The sequence below is a fragment of the Parasteatoda tepidariorum genome, chromosome 9, assembly GCF_982258835.1.
Source record: "Parasteatoda tepidariorum strain Cologne lab strain chromosome 9, Ptep-v5.0, whole genome shotgun sequence".
NCBI classification, from domain to species: domain Eukaryota; kingdom Metazoa; phylum Arthropoda; class Arachnida; order Araneae; family Theridiidae; genus Parasteatoda; species Parasteatoda tepidariorum.
Genome location: NC_141763.1, coordinates 58341204 through 58356606, shown reverse-complemented (window position 1 = coordinate 58356606; position 15403 = coordinate 58341204). Strand labels below are relative to the sequence as shown.

Below are 15403 nucleotides of genomic sequence, written 5' to 3'. Positions count from 1 at the left end.
GTAATCGCAACTTCTTGTAAGTTGAGATCAACAGCATTAATAAATTAAGTGGCCTTTTCTTGCCTTGGATCTTTGTAAATCCAATATTTATGTACGTTCTTACGAAAACTTTGTCTTAGATACGAAAACTTTGTCTTAGATACGAAAACTTTGTCTTAGATACGAAAACTTTGTCTTAGATACGAAATGTTTGTCTTAGATAGTGTTTGCTTTAAATGGAAACCATTTGACGATGAATGTTGACATTACATTCACCTCCTACCTTTAAAAATGGTACTTTTTCTTGTTCCGGATGCGTTGCATCCAGACTTTACATTCTCTTAAAACGTTCTCTTGTGAACTGCTTAATCAGTTATACAAAATCCTCTTATTTTGACACTGTATTTTTTACACTATCACTTTTCATTTGGATAATCTTATCAAAAATCTGGTTTACCAAAATATGAAAAAGGCATGAATGACGGTTTAAATGAATAAATAAATATATGTGTAACATTGCAACAAGAAAAAAAACAAGCAAAATTTTAAAATAAATTATAATAAAATTGTAAGTTCAGTTACAGTTCAAACAGCTTTTGCAATGTTCAATAAATCTGTTGCACGATACAATGTAAATTGGGAAAGATTTAGTTGACAAATTGACATGACACAGACAAATTGACCTGCATTGTCATACATTGACAGTTGTCATAGTATCCTCTAAAAATTGAACAGTGGCAGCTAATTCAAGTATTAAAAGTTTACCTTTTGATATTTTTTTGTAATTAAATTAAAAACTAAATTATTATTAAATAATAATACTTAAATAATAATACTAAATAGGTATAATATAATAATAAATACTTAAATAATAAGACTAATATTTTTATTCTTTATTGATTTAAAATCTTAAATAGCATTTTTTTTTTGTATTTATTACTTTAAAAATTGTTTTACATTTACCGATGATATGATTTGCTATAAAATAATAACATAAGAGTTTAGCATAAGATTTGTTATAAAATTAACTACAACTTATTAGTACACTTATTGTATATAATGACCAAAATAATTGTTAAAAGTTACAAATTTATTGCTACATGTTTTTGCATAGGTTGATGAAAAAGATGAAAAACATTTTTACTTTTGTAATTTATTGTCGGTCTTTCAAATCTCTAAAAGCTTTAAACTTCATTGATAAGTGTGAGAAATCACAAATCCTGAACATTTCTAAACTTATAAAATGATTCTCTAAGTATCTTTTGAGAAAGATAAAAAAAAAATGTGTTAGTATAGAAGTGTTTCCATTATTTTGTCCAATCTCGGTAAGACTGTATTTAAATGATCTCATTCAAAAATATATAACCTACTACATACAATAAGATAAATCCAATTTTCATTTTCTTGAAACTTTTCTTCGCCTCCATGATGCTACGATAGGTGTAAAAGTTACAAGAATGGCACTTAATACACAAGAAATAGCGATAATGTAAAGTACCCAGTTGTAGGATCCCAATGTACCTCGAAAATATCCTGAAATTTAAATTATTATCATGAATAGTTAATGACGAATAAACATTTGAATACAAATTCTACAAAAATAAAGTTTAAAGTTCAACCATAATATTTGTACCTGATATGACAACCATAAGAAGAAGTTACATTTCTTTTCAATTTGAACAGTAGTAATGTGTAGTAAGATTTATGAAGAATGAAATTCAGGATGATATGGGTCATTCTCACGAAAACTGTCATTTTTTAGTTCATAAAATCTCAAAAAAGTGAAGTGAATAAAAAGCTCTGAAACTTTTTACATTAATAGAAATATGTAATGACATTATAAAGAAAGTATACATCCTATAAATTATACGTAATATTTAAATTAATTAATTTTTTAAATAATTAATTTATAATTAATTAATTTAAAATAATTAATAATTAATTAATTAATTTAATAAATAAATTAATTTAATAAATTAATTTATAATTTTTTAATTTATTTTTCAAATTAATTAATAAGTAAATTAATTATTTTCACTATTTAAAAAGTGAGGGAATGACACTAATACTGAGGGAATGATATTTTATTTAAATACATGTTTTTATCTAAGTTACATCTACCTAAAGTTTGAAAATGATAACATACTAAGTATATCTAATATTTATTATAATTTAGTCTTATATATTTAATAGTTTTTACTGGTTTGGGAAATAAAATTGGCTGGCACGATTGAGCAAAAAAATTTTTTATAATATACTCATCTTGAATCATTCCCTCACTTCAGCGTCATTCCCTCACTTTATACACAAGTGAGGGAATGACGAATTCAATAAAATTTTAAAATAACAGTTAGGCCTAATGAATTTCTGAAGTCAATCACATACAATTATATTCATACAAGAAAGCAGCATATAATTATCCACTTTCTCGATGAAGTTGTATTTTATTTTACTCTGAAAAATGACATGAGGGAATGACAAATGTAAAAAATTTTACCCGGTTTGATTCATTCAAATTTATTCCAGAGCAAAGCTTCTTTAAGTTGAAGATGGAAACATACTGCAATTTTGTTCTATGATGCCAGTTGTTAACTTCTGAAGTTTTTATTAAAATATTTTTATTCTAAGAAGATTGCAGGTGATAAGAACATTGTTGTGAGGGAATGACGCGAAACACTGGGGACAAAGTTTAAAATAGTGCTGTGTTAGTATTTTTATCAGAAATTCAATTTAAAATTGATTTTCTGAATTCCATATTTCAGTATTCTGAAATAAAAAACGCGAATTTGTAAAAAAAAAATTTGTATTTCAGACACAATTTTCTTCTTCTTTTAAATCAGCAGTGGGGACAAGTGAGGGAATGACATATTGGTATATTTTAATTACCTAAAATAAATAAAAAATAAAAATTGATAATTTTATTTTTATTCTTTTGTTAGCTTGCATTCTGAAGGACACTTTCCCTGAATTTTTTTTCTTCGTAAGCTGTAAAACAAACATAAAATATACTGGGGACATGAAAATGACTGTTTTTGTGAGAATGACCCAAATAAAGATTGCGGTTATACTATATTTGGAAGTACTCTTCGATTTGGACGCCAGTATGAGCGATGTAGTTTCAATTATACCAACTCGCATAAGAACTTTTAAATGAGGTTAGTCGATATTTAATCCCTCCCCGCATATTAGATAACATTCATTCCCATTTTTACTCTATTTACTTGTTTTTATTTTGATATAAAATGCATTTGATTAGGATTATACTTTTTTTTTGTTTTTAAATTATGTTTTGTTACTTTATTTATAGGGCAATAACATGGGAACGAAAATAGCTTAAAAAAATTGCCAATTTTCGCCAAGAGACATCTTAAAGTAAATTTTTACGAAAACTTTTAGCAAATTTGAACGATATTAAGGTTCAACACGATCCTAAATTATTGAAATCTGTAGGAAATTAAAAATAAAGGAAAGAAATAGTAAAAAAATATGGTTACGACTGTTCTTACCTATAATTGGAGACTTGGTTAGACAAAGTGCGGAATATAAAACAAAGCGAGAGGTTAATGCCATGCTGTGTTCCTCTTCATCAAAGAATTCATAAACCATTCCAGGAAAAGTTGTTGCAAGTGATCCAGAAAAAACACCAAATATCAAAATGAAAATCATCATTAAAGTGAAACTGTGAGCAAAAACCAAGCATACTTCAACTAAGCCTAAAATCAAATAACAAGTCATACAATACATCGTTTGCGTCATGAAATTGCGACCAGTAATCCAGTTTAAGCCCAAACTCCCAATCATTTCAGCTACTGGAAAGAACATTAGAAAGTACAAAGATAGTTCAGTAGAAAGTCCACGATCTCGACCTAGATCAACGATTATAGTCCAAGTCAACGTTGTCACAAAACCGTGACAGCTTTGAACAAACATCGTCAAGTAAAAAGTGGGATTTACGAACAGTTGCAAGGATTTCATTTTTTTAGGTTTGGTACGATTAGCCACTTTTGAATCGACATAATTCATTTCGATTCCTGCTTTTTGCTTCCCATTTTCATTGAGATTCATAGCTTCCTTTGATTTACATTCATGTATATCATCTTTTTCAATTATTTTGTTCACTAGAAATAAAGAATCGTCTTTAATATCAGGTGGTTCATCTTTCAAATCTAAACATGCATTATCATAGGATCTTTTACAATTATCGGAAATATTTAATATGGTATGAGGAAAAACGGTTGACAAACTTGCACTTCTTCCGATATCAAATCTGTTATTTTCCTTATTTTGTTTTTCTGATTGACTCTCAGTTGCAGAAAATATAGTTTTTTGTGCATTTTTAACATCAGTATTGCTTAATATTGTTTTGAATTCTAGGTTTTTTAAATTGTTTTTTGGATTTTTCAAGATAATAGCCGCAGGAACGCTATTTAAAACTATTGCAGACAAAATCAAGAACATCCCTGAATTACCATATTCTTCACTTAGTAATTGCAAAACTTTAGGCATCACAATTCCGCCCAAACAACCTCCAGCAGCGTATATTCCAAAAGGCATGTTGATACTTTCGGCAAAATGTTGCTTTAATATTTCAGGAATGAAGCTTACACCGAGCCCGAGCCCCAAACCTGCAAGAAAACGGAGTTAGTTTTATGAATTTTTTTTTTAAATTTATTGAACAAAACATTGAGTACAAAACATTTATTATAAAGCTTCAATGTTTAAAAGGAGTAAAGTTATTAAATAAAAATTTTAATTTGTCTGAGGTTTCTAGCCGATCTTTAAAAAAAAATCAAAATATAAATAAAAAGTAGCAGAAATGTTACCATAGTAACATAACTCATGATAAGTATAGTACCGTATTCATTAAGGAAATCAGATGTTCTTTATCAAATAGCTACTTCAAAATCTTATTGAAAATCCCGCGACGAATTTTTGAAATCTCGCCAAGCGACTTTTTGAAGTTTTGCCAAACTATAGGTTTCTAATAGATTTGGTACACCAGAGTAAAGGTGAGTTATTTTTTATTTCATTTTATTAAAAATATTTTTATAAATTTTAATGATTTAAAATGCTTTCTTAATAATAAAAAAATGACTTTAATTTAAGTAATAAGAGCCAACTTGGTGAGATTTTAAAAAATCGCCAAAGGGATGGGATACTCTAGGATTTTACTGAAAATTTGATAACAAAATCTAAAGTCTTATTGAGAATTTAAAAATGATATAGCACGAGACTACTTGTAAGTTAAATTTAGCTTGCGTTTGCGAACTCATTAAAAAAGCTAATTCGATAAAATATCTTATTGAACAATATATCGGGACAGTTTCCGGATGAAGAGCTTTTAGAGCCTTCATCCGGAGAACCCTCATCCATTCAGAGCTCTTACGTCCAAACTGTTCTGACGTTGCCGTTCGAAAACAAACTGAAAAGTTTAACCGTTTGTTATAAATAAAGAATTTTGTGTTGAATTCAAATGTTTTAAAAACAAAATTTTCTTTTTACAAAATATTTTCCAATGTTGCATCAAAAATATTTTTGTCACTTTTGCGTGAAAATAAAAATTTATATAAAATATAATACATGCAGAAATTAAGAATTTGATTGGCGCATTTAAAGTCGAACGAGCAAACCACATTCGGTACAAACCGTGAATTGTATTTTATCGTTCTTTAAGATTTTAACATTTTTATTGTTATCTAATATTCCAAAAAAAAGAAAAACTTTAAAGATTTAGTGAAGAATTATTATTACATTAAAAATAATGACTATTAACCACAGTTAACTATTAACCTATTAACTATTTAACACAGTTAACTATTAAACTATTAACCACAGTTAAACGATAAACATCTCAAAAGTTGAAGAATTTCGGGTAGGTAGGTATTTTATTTGCGTCGCAATAAAGCTACAAAATGGGCTATTGGCAACGGTCTGGGAAGCATCCCTGAGGAAGATCCGAAGACCTGCCGTCAAAATTTTGATCCTCTATAGAGGGGATGGCACCTCCGAGTGTGCTGGAAGGTCTCTATGCAGGCGGATCAAACTGATCACCCACCCACACACTGATCCCAACCAGTGATGCTTTACTTCAGTAATCTACTGGGAACCGTGTCTTCACGTTCAGTCCATTACGGGATGAAGAATTTTGGAGTGGACTGAATAAGCTTCGTGTCGCGGATGAGACCCATTGACTCAAATCTCAAGGAAAAATTGCAGAGAAAGAATTTATGTTTTAAAATTTTTTGTCATGCCCGTTCTTTCATGTCTGACATGCCTATAATTAAAACAAAAAGAGTAATGCCATTTCAAAAGTTCGAAATTTTATCACTGTAACTGTAACCTTGAGAGAAACACAATCGTTTTTAACTTGATTCTTGAGCGTATAGATCCCTCTAATTCTGTTTGCTCAAACGGTGTGCTCTTCAGAGGTTCATATATCGGCTAATTTATTTTATAACTACCCTGTGCTACAGCGTAAACTTTTCCAGAGTCAAAACGCGAAACCGAGAAGTATAGTCGGAACGCTGAATTGTTCAACAGTGAGAAATATTATCGAAACTTAAAAATGTTCGACAGATTTCTGTGTTTCGGTATTGAATGAGGCTATTGTTTGTAGAATCGAAACTATTGTTTATGGAACCAAAGCTATATTATAGCACAAATAATGGCGCAAAAGTATATCTATTTTCGTTCCGTTATTTGTGCTTAATTTACGCAGTTCAAGTTTATTCACTACTTGTATTGAAATACTTGTTACCGTAAATAAATCCCAGGCTTATAATGACTGTTGTGATATCATCAGCGAAGAAACACACTCCAATTCCGAAAGATGCTAAAGCACAGCCCAGAGTTGTGGTTGCACGTAGTCCAATAACTTGTCCTAAATATCCAATAAATGGACCTGCATAACAATGAGAGTTAATCAATGAAACTGAAAGTGCTAGACGAACTTTGCCAAAATAAACGTAAAACATAGCATTCAGCATGCACTTTATCAAATATAATTAGCAAAAAGTGGGTTTTAGGCTTGTTTGGAAAAAATGAGAGCTGGTTTCAGAACGCACTTAATACTATGCATGATAAGAAAGAATTCTGAAACTATTTGATTTACAAAAAAAATCTATTTCTTTTTTATTAATTTATTCTATTTTTACAGCAAGATATTAGTTAAATCAGTTTAGATATTAATGTTCTCTATATTTTTTTGCAAACCGAAGGAACAAAAATTCAGTACTTATTTTTACACAGTCTGTAAATCAGTTTTCTCCACTGCTGTTTAAATAATATGCAAGCAACTTGTGGGTTTTTAAGTTTGTTTTTGAAAACTAGTGGGCAGGAGTTATGTAATATGTGTATATAAAAATACTCAAGTAAAAGAAAAGGAAAAAATTGAACTTGATATTGTATTATTTCAACGAAAATTTTCAGTTTTAATTTTTTACGAGTGGAAACATAATATTTTATTTTGTGGGAAAGTACTTAGGCCACATTTAATTCCTAGACTGATTTAAACCAGACCTGGTCAAACTAAATAGTTTCGTGGGTCAAAGAACGATAAAGCAGTCTTGATTAAGGAACACATGCTTCTAAAGTTATAATTCAAATACAAAGCGAATAAAAGTTCCATTATTATACAATAATTCAAATGTAATAGACTTTTGAGTCTTAATTAATGAGATATTTGTTAATCATTTCTTCTATTTAAGTTATATTACATATATATTTTTAGATTCGATGTTGTACATTTTATCTGGTTTTCCAAAATGGCATCAGGTAATTATGCACGTGATAAATCCTTAATAAATTTCATCGTCAAAAAACGAACAAAATTTTTTAAAAATTTCAGTATTGTTTAATATTCCTTTTGAGAAACACGTCAATATGAAATGGGGATGAAAATTTTGAACATTTTATCATATTTTGCTAATTCTGAAAATGATTATCAAATGCTATTATAAATTTTTTTAATATCATTTACAAATTTGTAAATATGCTTAGACTTGCTATTTTAGTGAAAAATGCAGAGGTTTATTGTTTGTAAATTGGCACTCAAAGGAGAATGAAATTTGCGAATTTTAATTTATTTAACATTTCTTTTGAACACATGCTATGAAAAACGAACATTTCTATAGAATATGAAATAACTCGGCAGAGGCATAGTATGACATGAACTTGTCGGCTGTGTCAGGCCCTTTTTAAACGTTATTTATTTCATTAATTTTATCAGTGCATACATACATACCACGCTTTTAAAAGCAGAATAATTTTCTCAAAAATTTTAACAGTACTATTTGAGTATTGGTTTAATTAAGTCGATTTACTATTATTTTGAACATAATGTCAAATAACAAAATTCTAACATGTATATAAATATATATATGGGCCTCAGTGTTGAAAACACTTAGCAATCATTGTGAAAAATTGGGGTTCGATCCCTGGTGGTGGTTCTAGCCTGAGAAAAAAAGTATGTTCAAAACTATTAGCATATGCTTCAAAACTATTAGCATATGTTTCTGGCTCTAAGGAGAAACCAAAGAGCTCGATAATTTTTACCGAAGCGCTTTAATAATGATTTTAGTAAATTTAATAATAAAATATGGTTTTATAATATGTGTCAAACTTTGGTAAATATGGCGAAAGTTGTTAATTTTACCATGATACCTTAGAGCATGGCATAAAAACATCATTTTATTACGATAAATTCAATTTTAAGTTTTGTTCTTTTTTGTGTGGTAATAAGAACTGTAATTATGAAAACTAAAATTTCCGGTAAATCGTAACCATATGAATGGAAAAATTGCCAAATTGATGGCTTAAATATCGCATATTTTGGTGTTTAATACCAAAATTACGTTTTTTATTTCTTTATTTTTTTTTATATTTTGTTTACCAGAAATGTTACTACCATACAGTATGGTCGGTAATTTCACTGGAATTTTTTTCTCCGTGTAAGCTTCCACAAGATCAAATCAATGGGTACCAACTGTACTGGGAAGTAAAGGTGGTTGGTACGCAAAGTTGATCTCATTCCCTCCATCCGTTGGTCTCGAAATTGATCATCATGCCCGCTCTCCCCTCACCCTCAGTCCCAAAGGGAATAACTCATTTAAAAAAAAAATTTTTTTTTATGAAAAGTACACGCTAATAATGGTATAAAAATTTTTAAATGCTAGCAAAATTTATTTAATTTTGCTAATCTTAAAATTTTTAGGGTGGGAGGGATTTTAAAACTATAGGGTTGGCAACTGTCAATAACGTCGTCAAACAGATGCATAGAATAATTAATTAAAAATAAAAGTTTACGTACCAGTTAAAGATCTTAACATTCCAAACACAACAATAGGAATTGTAGCTTTTTCTCTATCTACTCTGTACTGATCAATAATAATTACGAACATAAAACCAGCCATTCGCATTGGGATGACGACTAAAAAACCAATAGCACCACAAGCAAAAGTTGCAATCCAACTTGTAATGCTATCGTAGCCGGTGGTTTTCATTTTGATATATCAGAAAATTGACTTGAGTTTTTTTTTATAGAAAAGCCTAATGTAAGATTAAAACTTTTAATTTGTAAAGTTGGTTAACACTGGTTAAATTTCAAAAAACTTGGTAAGTAAAAAAAAATCATGGTTTTTACATAAAGCGAAAAAATAAACCTTTAGAAACAAATTTATAAGATTCTGAATAATTATCACCTTTATTTACATTTAGTTCGAATGACTGGCAAATTTAAGTGAAACAAATGGGTTAAAACTTTTGACTTCTTGGTAAATAAATGATAAATGAAAAATTATGCTTTTTCAGATTTCCTTAGATAAATAACAGAGCCGCAGTTAAAAATTATAACTTCTGAAGATAAAAAATTTCACCATACCAGGAAAAAATGAATTAAGAAGCCTTGATAATTGAGTCTTTAATTTTGAAAGTGGTATGAGTCACTAGTATTTTGCATTTTAATAACTTCTCTCATAATCTGAATTAAAACATTTTTAATATTAAATTTTATTATCAATAAACATTACTATAAGAATCAATTGTAATAAACATCGTTGAATGCTATTTGGTTTAGAATTAATGTTACAAATAAAGTACTTTCTCTTCAAACGTTTTTTTTTTTTGTTGATTTAATGACTTATTCCACTTTTTAAATTAACGGCATATTTTGAATTTTTACTTTTATGACTACAAGTAAATACATTTATAAAACAAAATGCGTGAGTAACATGATTAAAATTTTTTCAATTGAATAACTTTTTTGTAGTAAACACCAAGCTACATATAATTCTGCTGGTCAAAAAGGATTCCCGTAAAGAATGCATAGCTTTAAACTTCAATATATATCTATATATATATCTATATATATATATATATATATATATATATATATATATATATATATATATATATATATATATATATATATATATATATATATATATATATATATATATATATATATATATATGTAACATAAAAAGCTTCAATTAATCTTTTTATGTTAGTTACTCTGCTATAAAACTTCATCCTAATTAATTATTCTAAACGAAATACTTTCTCACACTTTTAAAAGCCACATCCTGTTCTTAAATCTATTTTTGGCTCAAGTATGCATGTAATTAAGAGCAGGACATTTTTCCCTTTGCTCTTGCGTGGGAAACATTCGATCTATTTCATAAACCAATAGCAACTACTAAGATTTCCCTCTTTCCCTAAATTAAGACATTTTACGGATTTTACTTTGCAAGATTTTCCCTAACATATAACCAAGGAGCCCAACTTTTCGTGTGCTCTTTTACTCATTCTCATGACTGCTCTTGTCTAATAATTAATAAATAAATTTTGTACCCTCCTTCCCGACCTATGACCTGTTTTAATCCTTCCACTCGGCAACGACGTTATAAGTCGCCAGGATTGAACGGTCGGGAAGGGGTACAGTTCATACGGTACATCAACGATATGGAATATATCTCATGTGAAATTAAATAAATCATCTTCGGAAGAGGGTACATCAAAAATATGGAATAACTTCAAATCATTTGTTCAAATGAACAGCTGGTAAATAAGCAGTCAAATTCTTCTTCAACTTTTGGCAATAATTAATTCATCCTGTATCTTCATCAAAAAAAAATAAACTCTTCAAACGTTTAGTTTATTATAAATTATACCTACGCACAGTGGAACTAAACGATCATCCGTTTTCCATGTCTATGCTGCATATTTTGTCTACGTTCCTGAGAATACTAGAAAGCTGAGCTTCAATTCCTTCCTTTGACTAAAAAGAAAAACTGCATCGAATTCCTGTTAATTAAAATGTTTTATTGAAACTATCCCTTTGAGAAAGCGTTGATTTTGCCACTCTTAAGTGCTGAGCTGGATCTTATCGTCGATGAATAATTGTTCTCACACCCACGATGGTCTACTTAAATATTCGACATTCAAAAGAAAAATAAGCTTCAATTTCTCCGTCACTATTGGTGTTAATTTACGATTCATCTTAACGAAGAAACAAATTTTTTCCCTAGCAGCTCACGTCTTTGGTTTTGGAATTGTGTTTACGGAATTTCAACGCATTCCCATCTCTGTTGTGGTTTTCAAAATATCTCGGACTAATTCGAACTTTTTCAGGTATCCTTTGAGTTAAAGTTTTTTACATTTCTCATAAATCAATTTCTTAAATGATTATGATTTTAATTTTTTCCCATATTTGATGTTTCAAAGTGAAACTACTTTTTATATATTGATAGTATTTACTGTTGAAATTTTTATTTCTTTAAATTTTTATTTTCAGTTAATTGATTTATTTGATTGAAAAGTGTTTCGAGAAATTATTTTCATATTGTTTTATGTGTTACAGCTTCTATGATTTTTTGAGTAGTAGAAATTATATTTTTGTTTTACAGTGATTAGGATTTAAATGAAAATGCCATTTAAATTTTTTTTTCTTTTCGTAATGCAACTGCAATAATTATTGAAATTCAATTTTAATATGTGAATGTAATTATGGTGTGGCAAAAATTAAATCAAGAAATGTTTAAACTAATGCAAATAGTTAGAAAAATGAACAAAATACTTGTTGTTAGAATTTAAATTGAAGTGCAACCAGACATTAATGCTTTAGTCCAACGTTGGTAATAAGTTGTAGCTCAGACATTTCCATAGACAAACAACATAAAGATAGGAAAATGATCAAAAAAATTTGAAAAGTAATAGTAACCAAATTCACTTCAAAAACACATTTAAAATAGAAATGAAAATATTTGAATTCCCTAACAATTGTGACAAATTAAATTACCAATTAAGATCTCTGCACAAAAATTACTTAAGAAAAAATCCAAACGAAATTTTTTGAAAAAAAAAAAGAAAAAAAATTTATGTCCAAAAAGAAAAAAAGAAAGTAATTTGCAAATAAACCAAACTTGCACTTCAGATTAAAAATAAGGAAAATAGCTAGATCAGCCAAAAATTAAAAACTGATTTACCTTAATACCATATTAAATTTGAAAGCTTTGTTTTGGATTTCAATTAGCGATTGTGTTAAACAGGTTGTAATGCAAAATCTGAGAAGACTGATCATCTTTTCTGATTATAAAAGCAATTTGTCTTTACATATTACCTGAAATCCGGGTTAATAATTGCAATAAAAATACTAAGAAAGAAAATAAAAGTATAAAACAGTATAGAAAGTAGAAATAAGAGAGTGAAAAGAAGAAATGTTATAGAAGGTAAATTTTTGGACATAAAAAAAAAAAAAAAAAAAAAAAAAATTCAAATAGCAGAATTGAAAATGATCTTGTGTTTTCTAATATTCTTGAGACTAAATATGATAATGGTGCGTAACATTGTCAAAATTATGTTGACAGAATTGTGCAAATCCAAGAAAATTAATTAATTCCTAACTTCAGTTGATTTTGAAAAAAAAAAAAAAAAAAAATTCCAAATATTTTGCTATTAAAGTGACAAAAAATGTAATAAGGTAAATAATAAATAAAGTGAAATAAAAACAATACTGAAGTCTTGGACTTCAGAATAACAACCACTGTGTCATTTTTTTTTATTTTGTTTTCAAACAAGGTAAACAATACTCAAATCTAATTTCAGATTGAAATTTTTCCTGTATAACTTTTTTTTGTATTTTGTGTTTTACATTTTAAATTACACATTTTTAACAAATTTTTATAAATTTTTGTCATCATGATTGAAGAGTTAACTTAAATAGTGTTTTTATGAAGAATACTTCTTATAGTGAAATAGCTGTGTTGTGATTTTTAAACAAGAGACTTTTGAAACTGAAAAAACTGTTAGTCAAAAAAACTGTTGAAAATGAAAATTTTAAATTTGCTGATGATGCTACTACAGAATTTTAATTATGCTAAAATTTTTACAGTGAGAACATATGTAAATGTTTTATAATTTATATTACTTTTATATATTGTTACCATTACAAATTTGGTTATTTTATTTGTACTTCTACCATAGGGAAGATTTTGCAAATGGATAATTTCAAAATTTTTGGATTCTAATTAAACAATTTTGGCGAGGGGGGATGTAACATAAAAAGCTTCAATTAATCTTTTTATGTTAGTTTCTCTGCTATAAAACTTCATCCTAATTAATTATTCTAAACGAAATACTTTCTCACACTTTTAAAAGCCACATCCTGTTCTTAAATCTATTTTTGGCTCAAGTATGCATGTAATTAAGAGCAGGACATTTTTCCCTTTGCTCTTGCGTGGGAAACATTCGATCTATTTCATAAACCAATAGCAACTACTAAGATTTCCCTCTTTCCCTAAATTAAGACATTTTACGGATTTTACTTTGCAAGATTTTCCCTAACATATAACCAAGGAGCCCAACTTTTCGTGTGCTCTTTTACTCATTCTCATGACTGCTCTTGTCTAATAATTAATAAATAAATTTTGTACCCTCCTTCCCGACCTATGACCTGTTTTAATCCTTCCACTCGGCAACGACGTTATATATATATATATATATATATCTATATATATATATATATATATATCTATATCTATATCTATATATATATATATATATATATAGTATAAGAAGAAATAACGACAATAATTTAATACGCAAAATTAGATTGTTCAATGGTATAAAGTTAAGAGTTAATTATAAATTCGGGAGTTTTCCCGTCTGTATTCGCTGGCGAGGAAGTTATCTGATGCAGTTCTTCTGAGTATTACATGCGGACGGCTGACGCAATCTGCCGTGATATTACACCATGACACTGAAACTCTATATTATTCGGCTATCAGATTCTAGACACAGTTACCTGAAAAAAAAACGAAAAAAGAAAAGAAAAAAAAAACGAGAAAGCAAAGTATTAAAAAAAAGAAAAAAAAAAAAAAACAATTTTTTAATTTACTGACCATGGTTTCATGTGGTCAGGTGACGAAGAAGTGTTAATAGGTCCTTCATGATTCCCGACTTTTAACACATTCTTTTATCATTCTTCTTCTAGGATTCTTCTATCTTCTATCACATATTCTATCATTCTTCTTCACTTTTGCGATTTGGTAGGGACCGTAGAACTTGGTCTTAATTTGAAACCAGATCCAAACTGAGTTCTCTGGATTGTAACCAAGTCTCCTACTCGTTCATTTATTGGCTTTCATTGGCAATTCATTGGCTTTCTTTCTTCTTTTATTGTATTGCCTGCGGTTCTCTTCTTGTATCTTCAAGATATTCCTTTTGGCTTCTTCTCGAATGTTCTCTCTATCTTGGATAAAGGATTCTATTTGCTCTTCCTCCAACATTTGCAGGATTTGTAAGTCCTCTTTTGTTCTCATTTTTACTCCTGTTAAAAGTTCGAAAGGTGTCATCTGAGTGCTTCGAGAAGCTGCAGAATTAATGGTACGCTGTACTGCTGGAACAAATTTGTATCACTTAGTAGGATCTTTCAATCGATAGTTTTGCGAGTATGGGTGTGAGGATTTTGTGCATTATTTCCACTTGTCCATTACCACGGGGAATGCCTGTGTTATTTTTACATGTTCGATAACTTCATCTTGGCAATACATCAGAAAATCTGATGAAGTAAACGCAGTATCTCTGTCAGTAATTATTCGTGAAGGATACCCATAAGTTATCTGTTGAGCTTTTAACTTGTCTATTGTCTCTAGACTCGACGTAGATTTTGTTGGGTTTTCCCAAACAAATTTGGTGAACGCATCTACTACGGTGAAAATATGTTCATAGTTTTTATTAGTTGAAGACATGGGACCAATGAAATCAATATGGTAAGTATCTAAAGGAATATTATTTTTAGGAAACGGGTTCAAAAACCCTTTTCTTTTTCCTGCCTTCCTATTTACTAATATACATTCAACACAGTTACTTACAACATTTTCAACACATTTTTTCATATTTGGAAAATAATAGTTTTGTTTCAGTACAT

General features: G+C 28.7%; 1 protein-coding gene across 1 annotated transcript; it reads right to left on the bottom strand.

Annotated features, from left to right (window-relative positions):
• Nucleotides 1–1359: 1359 nt before the first annotated feature.
• LOC139426679 (putative monocarboxylate transporter 5) lies at nt 1360–9728 on the bottom strand. The gene is made up of 4 exons (XM_087151885.1): nt 9287–9728; nt 6737–6880; nt 3486–4604; nt 1360–1512 (listed from the first exon to the last, which is right to left on the bottom strand). The coding sequence occupies exons 1-4, from the start codon at nt 9477–9479 to the stop codon at nt 1376–1378; spliced, it is 1593 nt and encodes a 530-aa protein (XP_087008011.1). The 5' UTR covers nt 9480–9728; the 3' UTR covers nt 1360–1375.
• Between the last annotated feature and the right edge of the window lie 5675 nt (nt 9729–15403).